The sequence below is a fragment of the Cucumis melo genome, chromosome 6 (assembly GCF_025177605.1).
Source record: "Cucumis melo cultivar AY chromosome 6, USDA_Cmelo_AY_1.0, whole genome shotgun sequence".
Taxonomy (NCBI): Eukaryota; Viridiplantae; Streptophyta; class Magnoliopsida; order Cucurbitales; family Cucurbitaceae; genus Cucumis; species Cucumis melo.
In genome coordinates, this window is record NC_066862.1 from 25,579,636 (window position 1) to 25,606,140 (window position 26,505).

Genomic DNA, 26,505 nt, shown 5'->3' on the forward strand with positions numbered 1-26,505 from the left:
AGGAAAAGTAGTTCCACCAAGGAAAGATAAAGAGAATTCATCCTCAGAATGGCCATCGTTTGATCTGCATCTAAGTCAAGCTTCATATATTCATTTTATGCTTTTTTGTTAGGCAAAATTGATATATTCATTTTACAAAACTTATCAATTCATGCTTATTTGATAATTATTAAGTAAGTTGAAATACATTGGATTTTGAACATAATTATAGTTGAATCTAAAACAGATCAATACAATGTAATGTATTTAGTCAACATACCTAAGAAATACTTTGTATTTAAATGAACAAAAGACCAATCTTATTTGAACGAATCATTCAACCCACTTGATAACAAAATACAACTTTGAATATAGACAATTAGAAAGGAAATATAAACTAATTAGAACTTTAAATTATTAAATATGGCAATTACTAAATGGGTTCTTTACAAGACCTGCAATTGTGACCTTTTTTACCACACCTGTTGCAACGAACGGTGGCTTTCTTCTCTAAAAATGAAGTAAACCTCTTCTTTTTTGGTCTTCCAGCTAGACGTTTAACCTGCAGTGGAAGTATTCCATCATTGCCACCTTGGTGCGTATTCCTAATTTGGTTTACACTACCAATAGGACGCGTTCCCTTCTTGTACAGGTTTATCAAATTTGAGACATAGTAGAACTTATCGGTGTACAAATGAAGATTAAGATTCCTTGTGGACAATGCTATACATGCATGTGAACAAGGGATCAAATCAAGGTCCCATTGGCAACATGAACATGTCCGATTTAAAATGTTGACGACAAATTGTTCATTACGATGGTGGACTTCAAATTCATGTTGGTCTACAGGATATATCTGTCAAAACAGTACAACAAATATCATTTACAAACAAGTGAACACACATTTATTGCATTTATTGAATATTAAATAACTTACATTCATTGAGCGACTCTCCCTTAAAGATTCTCGAATCATATCTTCTGCATATATTGAAAGTTTTGTGCATTGGAAACTCCATTTGGTACGACGTTCGTAGAACCATTTTTGAACCAAACTACGAATTGATTCTAGAAGTCCAATTACAGGCAATTCTCGTTGTTCTTTCAAGGTAGAGTTCATACTTTCAGAGATGTTGGTTGTAATAACCTGGTATCTTTTTCTCCTCAAAAAATGCCCTAGCCCACCTGTGTCTTCTCACTGCTTCCAACTCATGCCTCATAGATGGAGATAGTTGATCGAGTTGCCTCATGTAGTACTCAAATTCCAATGGTGTATAAGTTTTGGCACATTTATTGAATGAGTCCTCCATGGGAAGTGATTTATGGTTCTTTTTCAAGTTCTTCAACAAATGGAATGCACATAATCCATGTTCAGCTATTTCAAAAACGACATTAAACCCATTTTCTATACTTTTGTGAGCATCAGACATAATTAACATTTCATTATGTTCCCCAAAAACGACCCTAAGGTTTCGAAAAACCATGCCCATAACAAATCATTCTCTGAATCAACGAATGCAAAAGCTAGTGGCACAATTTGAGAATTTTCATCAATAGTACAAGCAAAGATGAGGGTATAAATATATTTGTTCTTCATGGCTGCACCATCAACAGAAATAACTGGTACGCAGTAGTTCCATGCATCAATTGAAGTAGCTAGTGCCATGAAATAGAATTTAAACCGACCTTCATCATCTGCTTCTTCAGCCGTATATGTACCTAAAAACAGTCAAATAAAGTAGTTTAGAATTACATTGTATTTCTAGATTGATCGTGTGGTATTTGTTAAAATACAAGTATTTGTGATTTTTATACCTGGGTTGCTTCAAATCAATGCATCTGAAAAAGCAGATAGCATGGCATACGAGTCCTCCGGAGTACCCCTAATGGAATTCAAAGCAATTTTACGTCCTTTCCAAGCTTTATCATAGCTTACGTTCACTCCGTAGTGAATCTTCATATAATTTATAACATCCGAAGGACGACATGAAGCCTTGTCATTCATATTAAATATTAATTTCGTACACTCAGATACAATCCAGGATGTTGCTTGTTTGTGGTCATTCTTCACGACGTCAACAGAACACTTATGTGCATCCGTGAATTAACGAATTATCCAAATATCACTTTTTTTTAATACCGAAGCACATAGATACCAAGGCCAAGATGGATCTTTACATCTAATATCGAATGATGTACGATTGGACCTAACAGTAACTAATTCAAAGCTACTATTCAAAGCGAGCATATAAATAGTTTTCTTCAAAATTGATTTTTGCCTAAACATTGATCCAACTCTAATGGATATACCAGTATGTGATGATTCAAATGCATTAAGGTCAATGATTACATTTTCGCTATGCGAGTCTTCGGTTCTAGGTAAAACACTACTCAAATATGGGGTATTTCCAATATCAGTAACAGGTACAGTGTCAACGACAACAAGTAGATCATTGTCGGGGAATTTCGATATGACTAACATAATCGAAGACACATCCTTATCATTAACAATCCGAATGAGGTTCAAATTGTTGCAATCTTTCCAGTAAATGGTCAACCTTGAGACAGAAACTTCTGAATTTGGAAAAAGTCTACATTGGATACAATTTACAAATTCTTGAAACGACGATGAAACTGGAACATATACATCAAGGAGGCGATAGTCAATATATCAACATGACTCAATCCATCTACCATCAAATACGGCTTTCACTCGTTGTAAAGCCATAGAAAAAATTCAAAGGGAACACGTTTATCGAATACAGTCTTCACTGGTAGATTGTATATAGGAAGGATGAATATTAAATTAAATTATTGTTTCATATATTATACGGGTATCTGTTTCATTTGTAGCGATCACGTTTTAATTTGATGTACTGGTCAGATATTACAAAAATATGGTAGACTAGGGCAAGGAAATAAAATGTATATAGCATAATCTTATGAATATAATGTTAGGAAGGCAAGATTAGTTATTTTTCTAAAGTAATTTAGACAATAAAGATGTTAAAATTTCAAAAAGAATATCCTTTGCTCCGTTCTTCGTTGAAATTTACGTTTTAATGGCCATGAACGTTCCGGTTGATTGTCTTCCGGTGAATCTTCTATTTTCGTTTTCCATAATTTTGGTTGGTTGACAAAATTAAAGATAGATCACATTTTATTTGGCATAATTTTAGGGAGGGTTAGGATTTGATTCTAAACATAAATATTTCCATTATATTTGCCATAATTTTAGGGAATGGTTGGAATTTGAATTTGAATTATATTTGCCATAATTTTAGGGAATGGTTAGGAATGTTTTTGTTAATAGTTAATTATTGCATCATCTTTATCATTGTTTTAGGAAGTATTCATTGCATTAAAATTTTAGGATGTATTCATTGCGTTAATAGCTAAAGTTTGAATATATAATTATTGAAGGTAAAAATCGGAATAATTATGAGATATTGAAACCAATTGAATATGTTTAGGGATCTTTGAAAGAATATAATAATTTTTTGATTTGGTTAATAATTATCATAAGTGGGTGTGTTCGGAAATACACTGTAATCGGATATGTGATATTTTATTTGATTTTTCGATCTCCTTAGATATATTGTATTTGAATCTGAACAGTTCTCCATTGAGAGGCAATTTCGAACTAAAAAAGTGGAAAACTATTTCAGACAGTTAGTTTTGCCATAAATAAAAAAAAAATAACAGTTTGCTATTTTTCTAATTTCCATTCTTATATTTGTCATTTCCACGGATTCCCCTAATCAATTTGTTTTGTCAAATGTCACTCCACCTACTTAATGTTGGGTCTCTATTGTATTATCTAAGATAAGTTGCAGCCCATTTCAACAGATTTTAAGGTTTAGTTTTCTTTCCTCTAACCTCCTTTTCTATCCCTTTCTGCCACGTCATCAGCATCACGACAACATCTTCTTCTCTACGCAACTCTTCCGCTTTTCGTATCACCTTTTCGGACAACCACCATTTTTCGGCGTTTTCTTCCTCCTTCTCATCCACACAACTGCTGCCATCTTCTTTTTCAATCGAAACTAGTCACTTTCGACGTCTTCAAACAGCAACTTTTTCTTCACTTGGATCTTCGTTTCAGGTCTCGTCGGTAATTCTCGCCGATCTTCCATGATTTTCGATTTGTTTGCTAAAAATCGCCCACGGTTAAGTTCTTCCCTCACTGATTGGAAAGGAAGTAACAACCTCTATTTTAATCTCAACCAATTCTTGAATGCATAGTGTTCATCCTTCGACTGAGACCAATCTAATGTGGTTCCATCGAATCTGATTACAGCAAGGATTACTCTATCATAATCGATCAATTATATTTTTGGAAATTCTGTTCGGTCCAAAAAATAAATGAATCGAACTTCTTACCGCTAAACCTCTGTAACTGTACCTTCTTGAATTTGTTTCGATCACTCATATCTTCTTCAATTCCTATCTTCTTTCTTTGTTCTTCGTCCCTAGTTTCTTTTGCTGTTGTATTTCCCCCTTCGACTTGTCGATGTTGTGCTTCCTTCATTCATTGCATTTTTTCCTTCGCCAAGCTTTTGATGCACGGTACCTGTTGTTATTTCTCAACTTGATGCTCGATAATCTTCTTGCTCGTCTTTGATTCCTTAATTATTTCAAGTATCGAAGCTTCAACTTACTCTACCATATTCTCACTCGTCTTTGTTCAACTGAATGAACCTTCTATTGCTCTCTTTGTTGTAGAATTCTCAAGTACCATATCTTCCACAAATTTCATTAGCAAATCTTTTGTTTCTCTTTTTTTCTTCAGCATCATTTCAATGTACTTCAACATCAGCGGTTGGTTTTTCTCAATTTGAACCCTAAACCGATCAATCTCCTCTGTCAAAGACCTCAAAGTTTCTTCGATCTTCTTCGCCATTTCCTCTATTTTCCCAAGTTTGATGATCGAATACTAATTTGGTGGAACACTATCTTCTTGTACTGAATTTCTCTCTTTATTGATTGATGAATGGGTTACAATATAGAATTGAGGAATTCTCAATTCTTCTCTATACACTCTCCAATGTACTTCTCTCTCTCAAGAAGTTACGATGGCTTAAACAATTCTAACAAAAATCTCATACCCTCTCTTCACTCCCCAACTTCCTATTTATAACCATCTAACTACCACCTAGCTAATTACCGTTATACCCCTATCCTATACTAATCTAGGTATCTAACACAAACACTAATGATACCTGCTATGGGTTGAAACTTGGTACGATTGTGAGGCAATGTGAAGGGATAACATAAAGAGCCAAAGGCTTAATGTGTTATAGTCAAGAACAACCTTATTCAGCATTTGCAAAGGAGACTTCCATAATAAAAGCTTGGATGGAGTTCTATTTATGAAATAAACAAACATTTAGTAACATTCTCGCCAAAAATTTAGTGGAATTTTGGATTAAAAATAAAGTGTACGAGCAGTATATAATATAATGTTTATGTTTCCTTTCTACCACAGAGTTTTGTTGAGCAATTGACACATGAAAACTAATGTATTACACCTTTTGCTTAAGAAGTGGACTTTAGTTTCGGTGCTTTATGAGCCTTATTTGTTTGATTACTTTGCGATATTGAGTTTCAACTAGTTTGAAAAACTGAGGTATGATGGATATAGGTCTAAACATGAACACCTAGATGTAACGTGTAGCATCATCTGGATTAGATCAAAAGCATTTGGAGATGAATGATTGTTGGAAGGAAATGACAATTTTCTTTGTTTTTCCAATGGGCAAACAATACTGTGAGATAGTTTGTTATCTATCAAAGACTTCAAATGTAAAACACTTGGTGAAGAATTTCAGTGGAAAGATGGCCTAGCCATTGATGCCATAGAGAAGCTTTACTATCAGCAATTGCACATACTGACAGACTTGTAAAAGCAACACTTTGTAATTCAAGAATGTATAATCCTTAGAGAATTTTAGCACTGTCAATCCTCTGCAAAGCACACTTGTTCTGAATGATGCAAAAATCAGTAGAAAATTAAACAATAATGGGTAAATCCCTTGTAAGAGCACTCACAGACAACTAATTGATTGAAAAATCAGGCATATAAAAAGAACATTTTTCAGTTCAAGTGTTTCAGATAGTCTCACGGTACAAATGCTTTTGACTTCATAAGTCAGCTTATTCGGCAGACTAATCGACAAAATGATTTTTATAACAACGTTTATGCATGGAAGCACTTGAGTCAATTATTCAATAAGAAGAAGGAAGATTCAAACCTACTATGTGGGAAGTGGATCGACTCGAAGATGCAACAGACTGAGATTGTAACCGCTTGAGAAGACTTTGGCATTGCAATAATGCTTCTATTGGATTCGTGATGCTGTTCACATTTGGAGCAAGAGTTGGATAAGGTGAAGAGGTCTCATTGCTCTAAATTGTTGTTGGGTTCACATTATTAGTAGATGCATTCAGATTATTGTTGTTGAAACACTGTTGTTTGGACTTGTAACCAAGTGAAAAGCCATGGATCTTGTAGCATCTACTACCTGTGTGTTTGAGAATGTTGCAATAAGTGCAAACTGGTTGTTCTTTCCGTTTTCTTGTTTGAGAAATTATTATTTAGAAGAATTTGAAGTGACAACAAGCGAAACAACTGGTGAGACTGGAGAATGATCCTATTGTTCACTATTGTTCTTAAAGAAAAAGAGAAAATGTTCGGCTGACATAAGGAATTGACTTCATTTAGAAGTAACTTAACACAAGCTTGAACAAAAGATTCATCGAGTCCCACGATAAAACACACGAGGTATTCTACTTGAAGAAACTCAACAATTTGTCGATTTCCTCCACATTGGTAACTTCCACAAGTACACAGACCTCTTCAATTGGAAGATTCTTTGAGTATTCTTTTGTTGAAAACATTCTTTGAGATTCAACCAAATGCTTCTTGCCGAATCAACAAAGAAAATACTAGCTGAAATAGGCTTGGAAACTAAGTTCAAGATCCTAGATATGACAATGTTATTCTTGATCCATGAAGGAAGGTCATCACTCATACAAGAAAAAGTTCCATCAATAAAAGCATTATTTTTTATAGATAGTCCAATCACCATCAAACGACTCTCAGAAACATAGTTCTCCTCAATTAATGACTCAGTGACTAACACCAAACTTGTGTTATCGTTGTGATGTAGATAATAAGGATTAAGTTATCATTGACTTTGATCCATTAAATGTTAAGAAGTCTCTAAAGGAATTATGAACATTTTCCTGCCTCTGAAGAATTCATGGGAGGAACCAGAGGAACTAGAGCTTCAAGCCGAAGGTTATCAGTAGTCATGGCAATTTTTGCAGTTAAAGTCAAAAGGTTAAAGACAATTAGTTTGGTAGAAAGCTCAACATCTGATACCATATTAGAAGAAAAATAACTAAAAATGACTCACTTTGTTGGGATAATGCCCAATCAATACATATAAATGTGTGAGAAGAAGAAATAAACAGTTGAAATAGTAACAATTTTACTAACAGATTAATGACTAATAATCTCCTAACTACTATTACTGAAATATTTTGATTGTTCTCATTTTTTAAAATGATGAATTTCATATCCATCTCTCAAAAATCCAGTGTTAGTAGAAATGTCCTGGCTAGCTTTGTATTTTAATTTGTAGTATAGTAATTCAGTCCCTAAGTTACATGACATTCACAAATCCTAGTAGTTAAGGGCCTTGCAATTAGGCCATCAGTCAACCAACCAGCCAATTCTCCATCATATTTGACATGCTTGAATTCCCTCTCCACATACTCCAAAGACATTTGTAGCCTTCCTCCTGGTCTGCAGTCATTAGAAGCACTTCTTGCTGTTATTCCTGCGTTTCTCTCTAACCAATGCAAATAATTGACATGAAACACCGCCTTCAGCATGTCTACAGGTGAAGCACTTTCTTTAAGCATTACCTGCACAATAAAATAACATTGCCAGCATGATTTGAGTTTAAATGGTAATACTTTAGCAAATAAAACTTGGTCACTTCAAATAAAATGATTTTCTAACCTTAGATGTGTTTCATTCAAATGAAATGAAGATAATTCCTCTACCTTTTATTTGGGGATTTGGATCTATTGAAAGATTTGATAATTAACACAAGAGGGAGGGCATGGATTGTTTAATAACTCTGCATGAACTAGTTTTTTTTTTTTTTTGGGTGATAATATTCTGGCTTAACATAACCTTTTGAGGTCAATGAACTCCGATGGAAACAACCCTTTAATCTTTGAACTTTGATTTGTAACGATTTTGTCACATACTTCATATTTTGTGGCAATTCACTTTAATATGCAATAATTTAGCCCTTAAGAAATAATTGATAAGATTTAATGGAATTACATATGTTTATAAACTACAAAGTCTAAGTCATCAAATAATTCTATTTAAGATGATCTTTCAACGAACTTTGTTTTTGGTTTGTCAAACCACCCACCACTATGTTGACTAATCTAGCAAATTGACTTCATGAGACAAAATCTTCTTTTCACCATTAGTTTGGGCACTTGCAAATAGAAAATTTCAGTTGTTCAAAGAATTCTTACTACACAGAATTGGAAGATTATTAATTTTTTGTTATTTGTTATTATTATTTAATTCAATTGAATCTTGAAATCAAGGAAATTATGAAACAAATTCCCCATTGATTAGTTGAATAGCTCTATCTTTAACTTGTAAATTTTATGTTAAGATTTCAAATAAAATTAGAAAAAAAATGAAAAGAAAAAGATTAAAAAAAAAGCCTCAAATGCATATAATGGAAGAAACAAATCACATCTAAGCTACCCAACCCGCCAACAAATAATCAATTAAAGACCGCAACGATGGGTAGTGAATTAATCCCAACAAGAACAGTGACGAGATGATGGATTTATATGGATTAACACAAGCAGAAAGTGGCAATAAAGAAGGACCACTTTCTCTTGTCTTTTATTGATCAAATGCTGGACCGACTTGCAGACAACAAGTATTATTGTTTTCTGAATGACTATTATGGGTATAACCAGATAACTATTGCACTGGAAGATCAGCACAAAACCACATTTACTTGTCCTTACGACACGCTTGTTTTTTGTTGCATGCCTTTTGAGTTGTGTTAGTTGCCAAGGACATTTCAGAGGTGCATCAATATTCTTAGACTTTCTGGAGTGATCAATAGAAATTTTTATGGGTGGCTTCTCAATCTTTGGAAACTCATATATCGAATGTCTGAACAGCTTGGAAAAGGTGTTGAAGTGATGCGAGGAGATATGCCTAGTACACAACTGGGAAAAATGTCATTTCATGGTAATCGAGGGGATTGTGCTAGGGCACAAGCTCTCCAAGGTAGGCTTAGAAGTAGATTCTACGAAGGTTGATGTGGTGAGAAAACTGCTATGAAGATTTTTGGAACATGCCAGCTTTTACAAAAGATTCATGAGAGGTTCCTTCTAGCGCTAAGCCATTGAGCAACCTGTTAAGCGCCAACCAACCCTATATATTTGATGGTAAATGCAACCAGATGTTTCGAACTTGACCTCAGAGCCTATCCTTCATTACACCCGATTGGTCGCAACGCTTCAAACTGAAGTGTGAAGCAAGTGATGTGGCGGTAGGGGCTATGCTAGGTTAAAAGAGAGGCAACAGATTAGATGATGACGCCTGATTGGACGTCTCTCTACGTTCTGGATCTCGCTTGGTAGTCTCCACTTCCTTGTTTTTCTGTATGTCATTATGCAAGGAAGAAAGATCATTAGTTGAAGAAATAACAATAGGAGAAGTGTTATGTAAGCCCTCCTGTTGTTCATACGTATAAAATGAAGGGTAGGAAGGTTACCCAGGAAACCAATGATGAGGGAATGATACAACAGGAGATCGTGCCTAATGGGGCCTACAAGGAGGAAAGAGAGGGAGAGCTATAAATACATCTTCTATGGGATAGGGTAGCTAGGTTCTTTCCATCATTTTCTATGAAAAGCTGCTGTAGGCTTTTGAGGTATTTTTCGATCCCCAATGTAAAGGTGCTAGCTAAGTTTTATTTTTTTCTATCTTCTTTATTTCATCTCGACTACTTGTTATCATCATTTTGCCGAAATATATATAAATAACAAAGTAGCATCTCTGTTTTCTCCTATTGGTTAGGATTTCTTTTGATTTATATTGTTAGAATCCTAACAATTGGTATCAGAGCCCATAAAAATATGGGAGTTATTACGCGTTTAATGGCACAAAGACAGATGGAGGAAAGGGTTGAAGGAATGGAAAAGGAGATCTTAGGGCTGAAGGAAACGATGCTGGAACTCAAGAAAACAATGGATCGAATGGCAGATGAGATGAGGGAGAATACTAGCTATAAAAGAAGGGAAGAATCAAGTACCTCAAATGCATCAGCCATGAAACTAAAAGGGAAATCGGAGGAGTCGAATGTAGAAACTAAGATGAATACCCCTGCAGGTGATAGGAGCAAGTATAAAAAGTTAAAAATGCCCATGTTTTTTGGAGAAAATCCAGAATTGTAGGTGTATAAAGCTGAACATTTCTTTGAAATTAATAAACTCCCTAATGCAAAGAAGGTGAAGGTGGCAGTGGTCAGTTTTGGGCAAGATGAGGTGGACTGGTATAGATGGAGCCATAGCCGGAACAAAGTTGAAACATGGGAAAACCTAAACGGAAGGATGTTTGAGTTTTTCCGTGCACTGAACAAAAAAGCTCGGGTGCTAGACTAATCTGAATTCAACAAGATGGATCCTACAACGACTACGTTACAAAATTCGTCAACTATTCAGCCCCATTACCACACAATGTAGAGAGTGTCCTTAGGGATGCATTTGTGACAGGTTTAGAACCGTGTCTTTAAGTGGAAAAATTCGTCAACTATTCAACCCCATTACCACATAATGTAGAGAGTGTCCTCACATGTGACAGGTTTAGAACCGTGTCTTCAAGTGGAGGTAGTTAGCAGACGTCCACAAACACTGGAAGCTTGTATGAAGGAAGCACAGTTGGTGACTGACCAAAATTTAGCCTTGAAATTTAGCCTTGTAATTTTGAGTATGCAGTGGTTAGAAACTACTGGAACAATGAGGGTACACTGGCCATCCTTAACCATGACATTTTGGATAGGAGAAATAGATTACTCAAAGGGAGACCCTTCCCTCATTAAAGCAGAATGCTCTTCGAAGACCATAGAGACGACCTGGGAAAGTTAAGATCAAGCGTTTCTTTTAGAGCTACAGAACTTTAATATTGAAGATGAGGATCACTTTGAAAAGGAACACAGAGGAGGATCTACCTATGATCAGATTCCTATTGAGACAGTATGCAGATATATTTGAGACACCCAAGGGGTTACCTCCCAAGAGAGGAGTAGATCATCATATCATGACTCTACTTGGACAAAAGCCTATCAACGTACAATCCTACGAATATGGTCATGTGCAAAAAGAGGAAATTGAGGAATTAGTGACCGAAATGCTACAAGCAGGATGATTCGACCTAGCCACAGCCCATACTCAAGCCCTGTGCTGTTAGTTCAAAAAAAGGATGGAGGATGGAGATTTTGCGTGGATTACAGAAAGTTGAATCAAGTTACAATCTCGGACAAATTTCCAATCCCAATTATTGAAGAGTTGTTGATGAGCTTCATGGAGCAATGGTTTTCTCAAGGTTGGACTTAAAATCGGGGTATCATCAAATCAGGATGAGAGAGGAAGATATCAAAAAGACAGCCTTCCAAACTCACGTGGGTCACTATGAATTCCTGGTAATGCCATTTGGCCTCACTAATGCACCTACCACTTTTCAATCACTCATGAACCAAGTATTTAAACCATTCCTAAAACGCGCTATGTATTAGTTTTCTTTGATGATATATTAGTCTATAATGTTGATGTAACGGAGCATGAAAAACATCTTGGGATGGTCTTTGCTGTAACGAGGGATAACCAACTTTTTGCTAATAGAAAGAAATGTGTGATAGCACACTCGAAAATACAATACTTGGACCACCAAATTTCAAAGAAAGGGGTAGAAGTAGATAAGGAGAAAATTATATAAGTATGGTAAATTGGCCTCAGCCATGACCGAGAAGCTTCTTCGGATTGACTGGTTATTACCGTAGTTTGTGAGAGGGAATAGAGAGATTGCAGCTCCCTTAACCAAACTTTTATAGAAGAATTCCTTCAAATGGAGTGAAAAAGCTACGGAAGCCTTTGAGAGAGTAAAACTAGCAATGACCACCATCCCTATCCTGACCCTACCCGGCTGGTCTCTTCCATTCATTATAGAAACTGATGCATCTGGAATTAGTTTAGGAGTCGTGTTATCCCAAAATGCTCATCCTATTGTGTTTTTTGGTCAGAATCGGTCCCCAAGAGCTCAAGCTAAATCTATATATGAGAGAGAACTAATGGCCGTTGTCCTTTCTGTTTAGAAATGGAGACATTATCTCTTAGGAAGGAAGTTCAATATAATTTCTGACCAAAAAGCTTTGAAGTTCTTACTAGAAGAGAGAGAACTCCAACCATAGTTTCAAAAATGGTAGACAAAGCTTCTTGAATACGATTTTAAGATACTTTACCAACCTAGGTTACAAAATAAGGCAACCAATGCTCTCTCTAGAATAGAGCCATCCCCGAAAATTAATACTATGTCCACCCCTGGAATTGTGGATTTAGAAGTGGTACCGAAAGAAGTGGAAGACGATGTTGAGCTCTAGAAACGTATTGAAGATTTGAAGAAAAATCCAAAAGAAGAGAATAAATATCAATAGGAGAATGGAAGGCTCCTCAATAAAGGAAGGTTGGTGCTATCAAAGAACTCCACACTCATCCCTAATTTACTACATACCTTCCATGACTTAATCCTAGGGGTTCATTCCAAGTTTTTGAGAACCTACAAGAGAATGAGAGTGGAGAGTTGCATTGAAAGGGAATGAAAGCTGATGTAAAGAAATACGTGGAGCAGTGTGACACATGTCAGCGAAACAAATATGAAGCGACTAAGGGAGCCAAATTATTACAGCCCATCCCTATCCCTGATCGAATATTGGAAGATTAGTCTATGGATTTTATTGAGGGGCTACCTATGGCAGGGGGAGTTAATGTCATTGTAGTGGTGGTTGATAGACTGAGCAAATACGCCCATTTTATTGCTACGAAACACCCTTTTTCCGCTAAACAAGTGGCTGCAACTTTTATTGATAAGATTGTGAGGAAGCATGGCATACAAAGTCTATAATTACAGATAGAGATAAGATCTTCCTCAGTAACTTCTGGAAGGAGCTGTTTGCAACCACGAGCACTATACTGAAAAAAAGTGCTGCTTTTCATCCTCAAACAGATGGACAAATCGAGAGAGTGAATAGGTGCTTTTAGATGTTTTTGTAATGAGCAGCCGAACAAATGAGATAAGTTTCTGCCTTGGGTGGAGCTATGGTATAATACTACCTTTCATGCCTCCACGAAGACCAGCCCATTCCAGACAGTATATGGGAGACCACCACCTCCTCCATTATTCTATGGAGATAGAAAGACCCCAACAAGGAAGTAGAATCACTATTGAAAGAAAGGGACTTAGCTTTAAAGGAAAACCTATGTGTTGCTCAGAACCGAATGAAGAAAATAGCTAATCTAAAGAGGAGAGAACTCAAGTTTAAAGTGGGAAAGAGGTGTATTTGAAGCTTAGAGCGTATACGCAGTGCTCATTGGCCAGGAAGAGGTGTGCAAAATTTGTCCATAAATATTATGGACCCAAAAAATAATAGAAGAAATTGGAGAAGTGGCTTAAAGATTACAGCTACCACCAGTGGTTGTCATACATAATGTGTTCCATATATCTCAATCGAAGTTAAAACTGGGAAAATAGCAAGATGTATAACACCAACATCCTATTATGACAGAAGAATTTGAGTTACAGCTATGGTCGGAAACACTTTTGGGGACTCGCTAGAGTAAGGAACTGAGAGCAAACGAATGGCTGATCAAATGGAAGGAATTACCAAAAAGTGAGACCACCTAAGAATCAGTGTATCTAGTGAACCAACAATTCCCTACTTTTCACCTCGAGGAAAAGATGAACTTGGAACCGTGGGGTGTTATATAAGGCCTCCTATTGTTTACATGTATAGAAAGGGTAGAAAGGTAAATACACAGGAAACCAATGATGAGGTAATGATACAACAGGAGATCGTGCCTAGTGGGGCCCACGGGAAGGAAAGAGAGGGAGAGCTATAAATACATCCTTATGGGATAGGGTACCTAGGTTTTTTCTATCATTTTCTGTGGAAAGTTGCTATAGGCTTTTGAGGTATTTTCCAAGCCCCATGTAAAGGTGCTAGGTAAGTTTTGTCGTTTTCTATCTTCTTTATTCCATCTTGACTCATTTTGGCTGAAATATATATAAATAACAAAGTATCTTCTCAGTTTTCGCCTATTGGTTAGGATTTCTTTTGATTTATATTGTTAGAATCCTAACATGTTAGTACTCTGTGAATGGTCATTCGTGATATTGGGCGTAGAAGTAGATGGAATATTCTTGGTCTAGTTCGCGGATGGATAAGTTCCTTGAGCTTCTTAGTGTTACAGATTGACACTGATTCTTTCCTCATCCCCCACCTGGTTTGGCGTTATAGTACTATTAGGGAGGAACCCCCTTGGTCTTCCGGAGATGTCACGACAATCTGCCCCATCTGTAACTCAGACTGCAGATGGTAGCAACTTGACTCTTCAAAAGAGCATCATTCTTCAGCATGTACTTGCGAAGGAAGTTTTCCATTAATGATGAAGAAGAAGCAATGTGCGCTTGGTGCTTTGGAGGTGGATGGTTGTGTGACCTGTTGTTGTAGTGTCCTTGGTGATAGCTGGATACCTCACCACATCCTCCACCATGGCCACCCTGTCCCCCTGATTGTCGTGAGTCCAATCCTTCCCATCCAAATTTGGGAATCGTATGTTGTCCTTAAGGCCCAGTTGCTTGATTTATACCTTGAAGACAAGGTAACTCTTCTCCATGGGAGTATTGCAAGGCCTCCTATTAAGCAAGTATATACGAGGAGTAGGAAGGGGTTTTCACCCCAACAAAAGGGTAGTTTTCGTGATCCTATGTTAGGAAATGTTGGTATATATTTGGGTGTTTTGTGCTAGGCCAGTTATCTTGGTTTATGTGTGTTTTCTGTGGATGAACAATAGTTCACTGTGTAAAGCCCTCCTATTAGGCTAAGGTTATTGGTTTTTATGCGTGCTAGAATTCAATAGATATATTCCCCCTACTACTTGTGTGTGCTCTTGTGCTTCCTTTTTGTGACAGGAGTTCCGAGGCCTTATATCAAAACATGGTTAAAGAGGGTGAATAGAAAAGGGGGTGTATAGAGGTTTTTTTACTAGCCCGTCATTTTGCAGTTTGCAACTACCACCATACTTTATAGATGATTTTTGCAATATTCTCTAAAACCAAAGTAGACTAATAATCCATGGGGAACAAGGGTGTAAAGCTTCATATTAAGTACTTATTGGACTGAGAAGAATGCTGCATAATCCAAAACAATACGCACAGTGGAAATACAGTTAAATAAATGAATCAGAAGAAACAAAATTTAACCAAAATGCAAATTTAATTAAGCAGGAAAAATAATTCCATCAACTCTGTGCCTTTCCCAAAGAAAAGTATTATTCAGGTCTAAAATGAAATGGGTTAGATTTAACTTACACAATATTTTCCCCTGTGCTCTGATAGAATATAATTTTCTTTATTAAACAGACTTAAGAGTTCAAGAACATCCGCCTCACAGGTGGCCACATCACTGAGCTTCGAACCCAATTGCAGTCGCTGGTCAATATTAGCTGCTGATTCCTTTGCTTCAGCAGATAGTAAGCCCAATTTTGGCTCCTTATCAAAAATAAAATTATTATCGAGTCAGTTAATTGAATTGAAATATGAACCGGCTAGAAATCTTCCTAACATAAAGTCCAGTTGATATTAAAAGGGAAAAAAAAAGTTAGTCAGATTGATATACAAACAGCTAGAGGATCTATCCAGCATTAAGTCCAGTTGATTTATAGCTTAGTCCTTTATTTTGGTCATTGACTGTATTTCTTTCTGTATTTTTCCATGTAATGTTTGAGATTATTAATCAATGAAAATGTATTTCCTTTCAAAAAAAAAAAAGATCTAGGAAGATAAAAACTCTCCAATTGAAAATAGACTGAACATTTGATTTGACTCAAGTGGTGAAGGCCTACGGGGTCAAAGGTTTGTTCTCTCTCTTCTCTCTCCTCCCCTGACCCCTTCATCTCCCCCCCCCCCCCCCCGGCCATTCCTTCTCGCCGGCAACTTCGCTGTCCAATAGAGCAGTCAACTTGGAGGGCCAAATGGAAGTGGTAAGCAGCAAAGTGATTAATTCCTACAACTGCATCTGGTTCGAAAATGGATTATTCAACATCGAGTACGTAGATTTCAACAAAATACTCAAGGTCACAAAGCCACAGTTAAAATGGTTCATTGAGTCCATCAACGACCTGATTCAGGGTTTAGAAAACAGATTCTTTCTTAGAATGGTGAGGATAAAAGGGGAGACATGAGTTTGATGAATTTTCAGGCACATTCGGGTTGGGTTTTAAGGTGTGTCGTTCGACCAACTTCTGGTTACCATTCCTCCATTCGTATTTTCTCAAGGGAAAACAAGCAAGGCTGGCAAGCAGTTTTAAAAATGCTAAAAAGCTCCCTTATGAAACAAGACTACTTGGACTGGCATTCCTCCATTACTCTGACAACAAACATAGACTCGCACACCTATTAGCCAGGCTCAAGCTATACGAAAAAGGTGAGAAACCACGGCAAAGAGGTCTACCCTGTTTCTAGAACAACAAAACAGAGCTGATTCTAGTGGAAAATAACCAACTAATATCCCCTGTTTTTCTCACCAGTAAACAGAGGACGCAGAATTACTGGGTCAGAAAAGGCAGGGACGTTCATAAGAAAGATTTTAGCAACTTATGGGTTCTATCCAGACTTTTTTTCCTTTGATGATTGGAACGAAATAGCTGAATTCTTGGAAAGCTTTTTTCAAGTTAAAATTATCATTAATCCATTGTTTGCAGTTTAGACTTGATCGTCACTCCAGGAAAATGGTTTGACTGTGGAAAGTACTATTTGCTATTTGAGAAATGGAATAAACGGTCATTAAAGGATATGGAGGGTGATTACTATGAAAAATCACCCTTTAGATCTTTGGAGGAGAGATATTTTTCAAGTCATTGGAGCTTACTTGGGAGGGCTAGAAAGCATTGCGATGGAGACTCTCAATCTCATCAACTGTTGAAAGATAAGAAATCAAGTTAAGAGGAATTTGTGTGGATTTATGCCAACGACATTTGAACTAAGAAATGTTGTTAAATGCAATTATTTCCTTAATTTGGGGGTTTCGATTCATTAGAAGCCCATAATCAAGTCAATAAAGGTCTATATTTTAAGGAATTTTCAAATCCAATTCATTTATCTCGTTTTATTTTATTTGGAAAGATACAGAACTCTTTATTAGATAGGTAAAATAATAAAGAGACAAAACTCCAAGTACATGAGAAATATACAAATAGCAAAGAACCTTTGGATCAGTAGGCGCACCGGGACATCTCAACTAGGTTGACCCCTAGTGCCTTCATCATGTCCATAACCATAACTTGCTGAGCAAGTTACATCAAAAAACTCAGGCCCATATCAAGCTGAAAAGATACAAAAGTCTAGCACTTGAAAGTTAAAAGCAGAATGTAGAAAACAAAATACTACAATACTCTTTATGATACTTAGAAAATGAAAGCCTGCTAGTTCAATTGAATCTATTGCAAGGAGTAATCCTAGAAACCCTTGGATAAGGAGCATCATGACGATTCATTTAATCGAGCAAACTCAAAATGATCATTCCAACTTGAAACCTTGTCATGGAATACACACTGATTGCTTTCGAACCATAACTCTACTAGTAAGGCCTTGACCGCGTTATACCATAAGAGTAAAGTATTTTTCTTCAAGGCTGGACCCGTCAAAATTTACAGCACGTTGCTCCTGATGTTGTCACCAAAAGCGCTAACAAGGATTGAAAATTTGCAGCAGTAGGTACCAGCTGATTCAAGAGACCAAATTCTTCTATTTAGGGAGGTATTTATCATGATTCCTTCTAATGAACTCAACAAGGCTTGCGAATCAGGGACATCCTCATCTTTCAATAATCTTCTGAAATATAGAGACCAAGGACTGGTTTGGCTGTCCCATTGGTCGGCAAATGACCCTTTTTGATTAAGGGCAATACGGAATAGGCTTGGATACTTGCTGTTTACTTTTGTTACTTGTAGCAAAACCAAAACCAAGGTAATCCTTTTATCTGCTTCCTAACTATTTATTAACACCTAGCTCACTTGTATTCCACAAAAGGACTTTCAATGCACTACCACATTCAAGACTAATTTAATGGCTGGAGATAAAGTTTATAAAACTCAAAGGGCTTGAAACTTATTCAACATCTGAGTCTTGAGTTCCTTGAGCATCGAGACTGCCAGCTTCCTCCGGGATTAGCATTCCCATATTGCTCCTTGCTTGTATTTTACTTGCACTCTTGCTGAGTTCAATGCACCTCGCATAAAGGACACATTTGAGCTGGCTGGTTTGAATTCGGAGAAAAAGAAAGAATGAAGCTTAGATTGAGGGTTGACTAACCTGGTATTGCAACCAGAAGCTTGGACTAGAGAGCTGCAAAATTCCAGGAGATCCGGATTAACATCAATGAACGAAGACCTAAATGATTGCTGACCCTGGAAATGCTTCTCTTGATCCTTGAATGAACAAGCTCCAAAAGACTTAGAATTGAAAAGAGCAGTCCAAACATTGTTGAAGGATGTCTTTTTCCTTATAAAATGCTTCAAGAACTTCTGGAGCTTGTTAAACCGAGCTGACGAGGAGGGAGAAAGTCTTTCTTCTTTGTTAACTAACTTGCTTGGTAACACAGTAATTGGAGAAGAAGCAAGGATGTCAACTTTTGATGATCCATGCGGAGAGATTGGATTTAATAATGGTGGCCTGGCATCGTTATCTATAGGAAAGACACAACTGTTTTTATTTTTCTTTAAAGTTGGGTGACTTTTGCTTCCCCTTTTTGTCTTTTCGCATAGCATATTTTCAAAAATAGGAGTCGTTGGCAAGTGCCTGAGACCCACTGAATAAATATCAGTGCTGTCTTCTGCACTCCTTTCTCTCTTCTTTAATAACATTGCTTCGTTTTCCAGCAGAGTGAATGCAACTTCAGTCTGAACATTATTATTGGCCTTCATGGTGATTAATGTCTGGTTGGCACTCTTATTCATAGACAACATTATTATCATCTTTAATGCTGCAAATACATGACTGCTGAACTCCTTCAAGCAACTTTTCAAATGGAATAAAACTAAAAGCAGTCTTTAATGTCTTGTTGGCACTCTTATTCATAGACAACATTATTATCATCTTTAATACTGCAAATACGTGACTGCTGAACTCCTTCAAGCGACTTTTCAAATGGAATAAAACTAAAAGCAGTCTCCTTTGGCGGGAAAACTAAGCCTCTCCTGATTGGTGGTTCTGATTTAGAATGATCTTGGATTTCTCTAACTTTCGTTTGTCTTCTGCCATCCATTTTCTAACGGAATTGCCATTTGCCGGAGGTTGCAGAGAAGATTTCCCAAAATCCGAAGTTGGTTTGCAATTCCTGTGAGTTGTTGATGGCCTCTGATGATGATGTTTGAACAGTCTTTTAGACAACTTAAAAGGGTTCCTTTGCATGCTTGGAATGGAGTTCGAAGGAAGGAGAAAGTCAAAATTGGAGCCATATGAATGTTCCTCAATACCTTCATCCTTCATAACTTGGTTTAATCTGACAATATCTAAAGGATTAGAGAAATCTAAGTAAACAAATCACCTTGTACTTTGTTGGGTGGATTGGATACAGAAATATCCCCAAAATTCAAAAAAAAAGTTTCCTCTTCTTTCATCAGATATCTCAATGGTTGCTGGAATGAACACAGATTCTCCTTCACTTGAATTTTGGCCTCTGATACATTAATGAAGTTGATAGTTTCAGCCACAATATTTTCTAAACCTCCAAAATGAGCTCCAATCACTTCAAAAGTTTTATTATACCAATAATCAAATGGTAGATTTTTTTTTATTGTAATCTGCCCTCCATAGCCTTTCGAATATAATGGTCTTCCATGGATGAGATTGTTCCAATTTTCAAACTTTAAATGAAAGGCACCAAAATATTTCCCTTTGCCTAGATTTTCAATGAACTCCTGCAAAGGACCACGTTCCAATTCAATCAAAGCATTGTCTGCAAATAATGGATTGATGATAAATTTTGAGTCGAAAAAGAGTTCTAATGTGTCATTAATTTTTACCCAACTATCAAATTCAAAAAATTTTGAAACAACCCAAAGATTATCAAAATCTACTTTGAAGACTACCGAATTCTTAATCGCCCAATATTTGCTTGTACTCTGTTTTGTGGTATCGAAGAAAGAGTTCTTGGATGTCTCTTTTGATTTTGCTATCCCCGCATAGCTTCCCTTCATACTTCTGTTTGGCTGCTTCATAATTGTGTTGGACATGATGATTAGGAAAGAGAACCAGATTTTGTATTCATGGTTGTCCTTGAAGTCTCCCAAAATTTTTCCAAACATTTCCCACCCCTATTTATCTTCACCGATGGGGATATGAATAAATAATCTCTCTCCCATATGAAGCCATGCATTGCATCTCAAAACCCACCCACTTTTGGTTCTAAGTTTGGAAGTTTTGACGCTTCCACTCTCAACTTTTTTTTCTTATAGAAATAATCTTCTTCAGAATTCTTATTTAATTCTTTCACCATTTCAATGAACCACCGAAGTTGAAAGATTGATATTGACATAATAATATTAGCTTCAACATCTTCTATGTGAAAAGCTTCATCTTCATGCCAGATGGAGAAAAAAAGTTGTCGATTTTGCAGCTTTTTACTTCCATATTTGTGAAGAATGGTTGCTAAGGTATCGCCAAAGTACGAATTGACGTATAGCAGTGTCTACCGGAGAAGGTAATAGACCAGCGATGATGTTGAAGGGAGACAGGAGAAGGGGAGAGAGAAGAGGCGAGAGGGAAGAGAGAAAGGGAGAGAGAACTTACCCTTTCCTTTTTCCATAGTATGAAGCAAGAACTCTATCTCAAGGAGGAAGTGGATGAAAATAGAAAATTTTATATTAGGAATGCAGCCCTGACATTCCTTGATTCTATTGTGTCAAAGCACTTAAATTTCATTTCTTCTAAAAATGTCCCAAATAACCAAGTCAATCACCATTCATTTATTAACCAAGTCGAAAGCTTTTCCAATGTCAAACTTTAGAACCCAACCCTTCTGCTTTTTAACTCTCTACCACTCTGCCACTTCATTCGGTATTAAAATTCCAGGTTATCAATCCCATTATGAGAACGTTACATTTGCATACTATTCAAATTAACGTAGTTCATATTGGAAATGAAATCATAAGAAGAAAATGCCATCAATAGAGATAGAAAAGAAATTCACTCACATCACAACCAAGCCTTGTATTAAGGAGTGGTACAGCCGGAAAAAGAGGTTCTTCATTGTTCACTTCTTTAATCGAAGGCACCTCACCACTAAACAGATATTCACTGAAGACCAAACCTGTCAAACATTTAAGGTAAAATTTACCACTAAAAAATAAAGTTCGAATTTAAAATTTACAGAAGTAATTTTTGGTAGTCGTTTTGAGAGGGCATTTAATGAGGGTGTTTTGGTTTGTGTGGAATCAATTATTTTTGTATTCCAATAATCTAAATGCAAGATACGTAGTATTCTTATACAGAAGAAAAGCTCAATACATAAAAGGAAAGAATTATAAAAAGAATAAAATAAAATCTTTGGTGATTTCACAACTAATTATCTTATTTACAACTAATTTTTGGTAGTGGTTTTGAGAGGGCATTTAATGAGGGTGTTTTGGTTTGTGTGGAATCAATTACTTTTGTATTCCAATAATCTAAATGCAAGATACGTAGTCTTCTTATACAGAAGAAAGGCTCAATACATAAAAGGAAAGAATTATAAAAAGAATAAAATAAAATCTTTGGTGATTTTACAACTAATTATCTTATTTACAACCCACACTCTCCCCCAAGCTACTTCAAATATATCTTCCATTGCCAGCTTGGAAACCAATCTATCGAATTGTGCTGTTGATAGCCGTTTAGTCAACACATCAACAATTTGTTTTGTACTGGGAAGATATGGGATACAAAACACACCGGTTTTAAGTTTCTCTTTCATGAAGTGTTTATCGGTTTAAATATGTTTTGTCCTATCAGGTAGAACTGAGTTATGGGTGATAGAGATAGTAACATTGTTGTCACACTATACATGTACAGGTGCCTTTTGAGAGACCTTCAATTCATCAAGTAATTTTTTTATCCATATTCCTTCTATGAGCTAGAGCTCTAAATACTGCTTCAGCACTACTTCTAGCCACCCCATTTTGCTTTTTACTATGCCAAGTTACTATGCCCATACAAGGATTTCTGGAGTTTGCAAACCCGACGATCAAACTGGGCTTCAAACTCTGGAGGAGGCTCACATAGACTTCCTCTTCCAAGTCTCCGTTCAAGAACACATTTTTAACATCTAGCTAGTATAGGAGTCAATCTTCATTTCCAATAACAGATACAGGACTCCAATGGTATTTAGTTTTGCAAAAGGGGGAAAAGTTTCAAAGTAATCCAAACCATAGGTCTGAGTAAACCCTTTTGCAACTAACTTGGCCTTGTATCTGTTAAGAGTTTCATTTGCCTTGTATTTAAGTGTGAACACCCATCTACATCCCACGGTTTTATGTCCATTAGGGAGGGTACATTATCCTTTTCAAGAGCTCTCATCTCTTCCATAATTGTAGTTTTCCACTCAAGGCACGCTAAAGCATCGTGGATATTCTTAGGTATCATGGTAGTGTCAAGGTTGGCTAGGAAGGCTCTGAACTGTGGAGATAGACCCTCATAGGAAAAATAGTTACAAATGGGATGGCCTAACCGAAGATGCCACACAATACAATTTTGTTCATAAATAGTAAAATATGAAGATAGTAAACTCGTCCTAGAGTTTCTACTAGTGGAGGTATCATTGTAAAAAAGATAGAGTCCCCTACTATGTCGGGTAGTGTCAATCATCCTCCCCGAGCTCAAGTTCTGAAAAGAAACAGAGTCAGGTAAGAAAGTAGCTTTGTAATTTAGCTCACAAGTGATCTTGCATATAGATAGCAAATTATAGGAAATCCTAGGTACATGCAACACATTCTAGAAGGATAGCGCCTCAAAGGAAAAATTTTGCCTCTTCCCAACAATTAGAGCTATGGAACATCGGCTATTCTGATTTTTCATTGCCAGCACATGGAATATAAGAAACAAAATTCTTGAAGGAACCTGTCAAGTGATATGTAGCACCCGAGTCTAGGATCCAGGGATTCTTCTCATCGACACTAATAAGACTAAGGGACAGACATACTTGACTGAGCAATGGCTCCTAGAGTGGAGGGTGTGCTAGGACCGTACTGGTTAATAGCAGAGCCAGATGATTGAGAAGTTCCAAGAAACTCTCTCATATAAGCCCACCCTAAATTCTGTCTATGATTTGAGGACCATTTCTTACCTCCTAAAGAACGACCATGAAGTTTCCAACACTGATTCTTAGCGTACCATTGTTCCTTACAATGCTCACAAATAAGGATCGGTTTTCCGTTGTTCTCCTCACTATCATGGATAGAGGATCTAGCACCGAAGACAGCAGAGTCAGTAGCAGGAGTAGTCAAAACACTCATGGCACTCATACGATCTTCTTCAAGATGAACTTCATAACACACTTCCATTAAGGAGGAAAGGGGTTTCTGACCATGTATAAGACCACAAACAATGTCAAACTTAGGGTTGATACTTGCAAGAAAGTCATAAATCCAATCAACTTCTTCATGTCTAGCATACTGTATGCCATCATTCGAAGTATCCCATAATGTCTTTTTGCACAGGTCCTTTTGCCAAGGTAGAGAGTTTATTGAAGTAGGAGGTTACATCTAGAGTTCCTTGCTTGCAATCATGGACTTGTTTCCTCAGTGTATACAAACGAGAAGCGTTCTAATGCTTCGAATAGAGTATCTGAGTAGTATCTGATCCTTCATAGTTGCTACATAAAGAAGAGGCTTGCCTATTTGTGCTTCCATACTATTTATCAACATGGGCCGAATAAAAATCCTCCCCTCACCAAAAACATTCTTGGGTATCACTGATTGGAGGACGAAGTGTCTCCCCTGTCAGAAAATCGAATTGGTGACGTCCCTCAAGAAACATCTTGACCGATTGAGACCAAGAAAAGTAATCCTAGCCATTCAGCTTCTCTCCTGGAAAAACACCCGTAGATGGTACCAAAGAACTAGTTAATAATTTGAGGACAAAGTAGGGAGTGAAGTTGCTAGGTTATTAGAATACATAGGCAAGTTAGTTGGTTTGGATTGTGCCGAAGATTCACCAACTTCAAACCCTTATTTATTATGGAGTTGATTGATTCTGCTACCGCAGATGTGCGATTGCTGAAAAGACTGATGGAACCCAATTCCAACACAGGTATGTGATAGTATGAATAGGAACTGAATTGAAGAATGCCTTCAATTCGTAAAACTCTCTCTCAAATCTGCAACCTATCTCTCAAGGTTGAACAGAATGACTCACTTAAATTCTACCTACTAACTCCCTCTCCTAATGTCCTATTTATAACTTTATGTTCTACCCAATGGTCCCCACTACTATTAGTTACACTTCAACCGACTTTCTTAACTAACTTTGTAACTACTTACTCAACTTTGTAACTACTTACTCAACTAATTATTCTTTCTTCTACTATACTGATGGATTACCGGTGGTCTACCATTGCATCCCCGGTCCAAATTCACCTTGTGGTTAAGGTGAAAATCAGGAAGAGACTGCTGAAAATCATCGTATTTCTCCCATGTTGCAGTAATCCCTTCCAGCCCATTAGGACCTCCGATTCGCCTTTGTTAGTTTTAGTATAGTCATAAGCTTCATCGGGCACAACTAGCCATTCATGATTTTCAGTCAAGTAGGGTACTACATGTTGCCTTTCTTGACATTCTCCGAATGCTCTTTTTAGCTGAGAGATATGAAAAATAGGGTGGATGGTGGCCGAGGGTGGTAACTCCAGCTTATATGCTACAGACCCGATCCTTTTAAGAATACGATATGGGCCAAAGTATTTTAGGGGATAGTTTTTTCATTTTACCTCTTTTCCAGTGACACTTACCTGTACGGCCGAATTATCATGTAAACCATCTTCCCTTCTTCAAACTCTATATGTCTGCTTTTGATATCAGCGTAGCTTTTCATCTTTTCCTGAGCTACCCGTAGATGATCTTTCAATGTTGCTAGAGTTATATCCCTCTCCTTCAATTGGTCATCTAATGTTGAGTTGGGGGTTTCTCTATCTCCATAATAAATGAGTGCTGGTGGTGATCTTCCATAAACCACTTGAAAAGGAGACTCCCAGCGATCTTTGGTACATAGTATTGTACCATGCTCAGCCCAATGGATCCATTTCGCCCATTCTTTACGTTTTTCACCACAAAGGCAGTGTAGATAGACTTCTACTGATCTATTCACCACTTCCATTAGATCATCTGTTTGTGGATGGTATGTTGTGCTTCTGTTTAGCTTGGTTCCAGCTAAGTGAAATAACTCCTTCCAAAAATGACTCAAGAATATCTTGTCTCTATCTGAGACAATGGATTGAGGAAATCTAAGTAGCCTTACGATTTCTTTAGTGAAGAGATCAGCCACTGTTTTAGCATCAAATGGATGTTTTAAGAGTCAAGAAATGGGCGTATTTACTGAACTAGTCAACCACCACTAGAATTACTTCATAACCGGCTGATTTGGGTAAGCCTTCAATGAAATCCATTGAAATATCTTCCCACACTCTATCTGGAATTTGCTGAGGCATTAATAACCCAGCTAGAGTTAAGGCTAAGGATTTATTTCTTTGACAAACCGTGCATTCTTCACAGTATTTTAGGATATCTTGTTTCATTCCTTCCCAAAATATTTCTCGTCATTCTCTTATAAGTTCTTAGGAATCCGGAATGCCCTCCGAATACAGAGTCATGATATGTATGCATTATTGTTGGTATCAATGAGGAAGTCTTTGCAATCACAACTCTTCCTTTATATCGAAGCATACCATGCTGCATAGAGTAATTCTTCATTTCTTCACCACTTTGCAGCTTGCTGATAGTTTCTTTTAATCGTTCATCATTATCCACCTCTTCTTTTATGACCTTTAAGTCGATCAATGTGGGAGCTGTTAGGTTATAAAGGTGTACAGTGGGTGGCATTCGAGATGCTCCCATTCGAGATAGAGCATCTGCTACTTTGTTTTCTAATCTGGGCTTGTACACCAC

General features: G+C 36.9%; 2 protein-coding genes across 6 annotated transcripts in view; both read right to left on the bottom strand.

Annotated features, from left to right (window-relative positions):
- Window positions 1-412: 412 nt before the first annotated feature.
- LOC103491855 (uncharacterized) lies at window positions 413-1,099 on the bottom strand. Its single transcript, XM_008451973.1, has 2 exons — window positions 917-1,099; window positions 413-835 (listed from the first exon to the last, which is right to left on the bottom strand). Exons 1-2 carry the CDS (start codon window positions 1,097-1,099, stop codon window positions 413-415), a joined length of 606 nt encoding a protein of 201 aa, XP_008450195.1.
- A 6,261-nt stretch (window positions 1,100-7,360) lies between these two features.
- Window positions 7,361-26,505, bottom strand: part of LOC103491686 (protein root UVB sensitive 1, chloroplastic) — a 44,512-nt gene continuing 25,367 nt past the window's right edge. For 2 of the 5 annotated variants that reach the window (XM_051086936.1, XM_008451734.3), the window contains 3 exons: window positions 21,568-21,683; window positions 15,686-15,865; window positions 7,361-7,914 (listed from right to left, as the gene is read on the bottom strand). In XM_051086936.1, the coding sequence (XP_050942893.1) occupies window positions 7,645-7,914; window positions 15,686-15,865; window positions 21,568-21,683 (566 nt within the window). In that variant the 3' untranslated portion in view covers window positions 7,361-7,644. Of the gene's footprint in view, window positions 7,915-8,728; window positions 9,716-15,685; window positions 15,866-21,567; window positions 21,684-26,505 lie in introns of those variants that run through there. The other 3 variants (XM_051086934.1, XM_051086935.1, XM_017045359.2) reach the window with 3 other exon arrangements.

Bases quoted from the DNA above. Each gene is read 5' to 3' on its own strand.
- LOC103491855 (XM_008451973.1), bottom strand. From the start codon at position 1,099: ATGAACTCTACCTTGAAAGAACAACGAGAATTGCCTGTAATTGGACTT. The intron at 836-916 runs GTAAGTTATTTA...CTGTTTTGACAG, and splicing joins GGGAGAGTCGCTCAATGAAT to ATATATCCTGTAGACCAACA.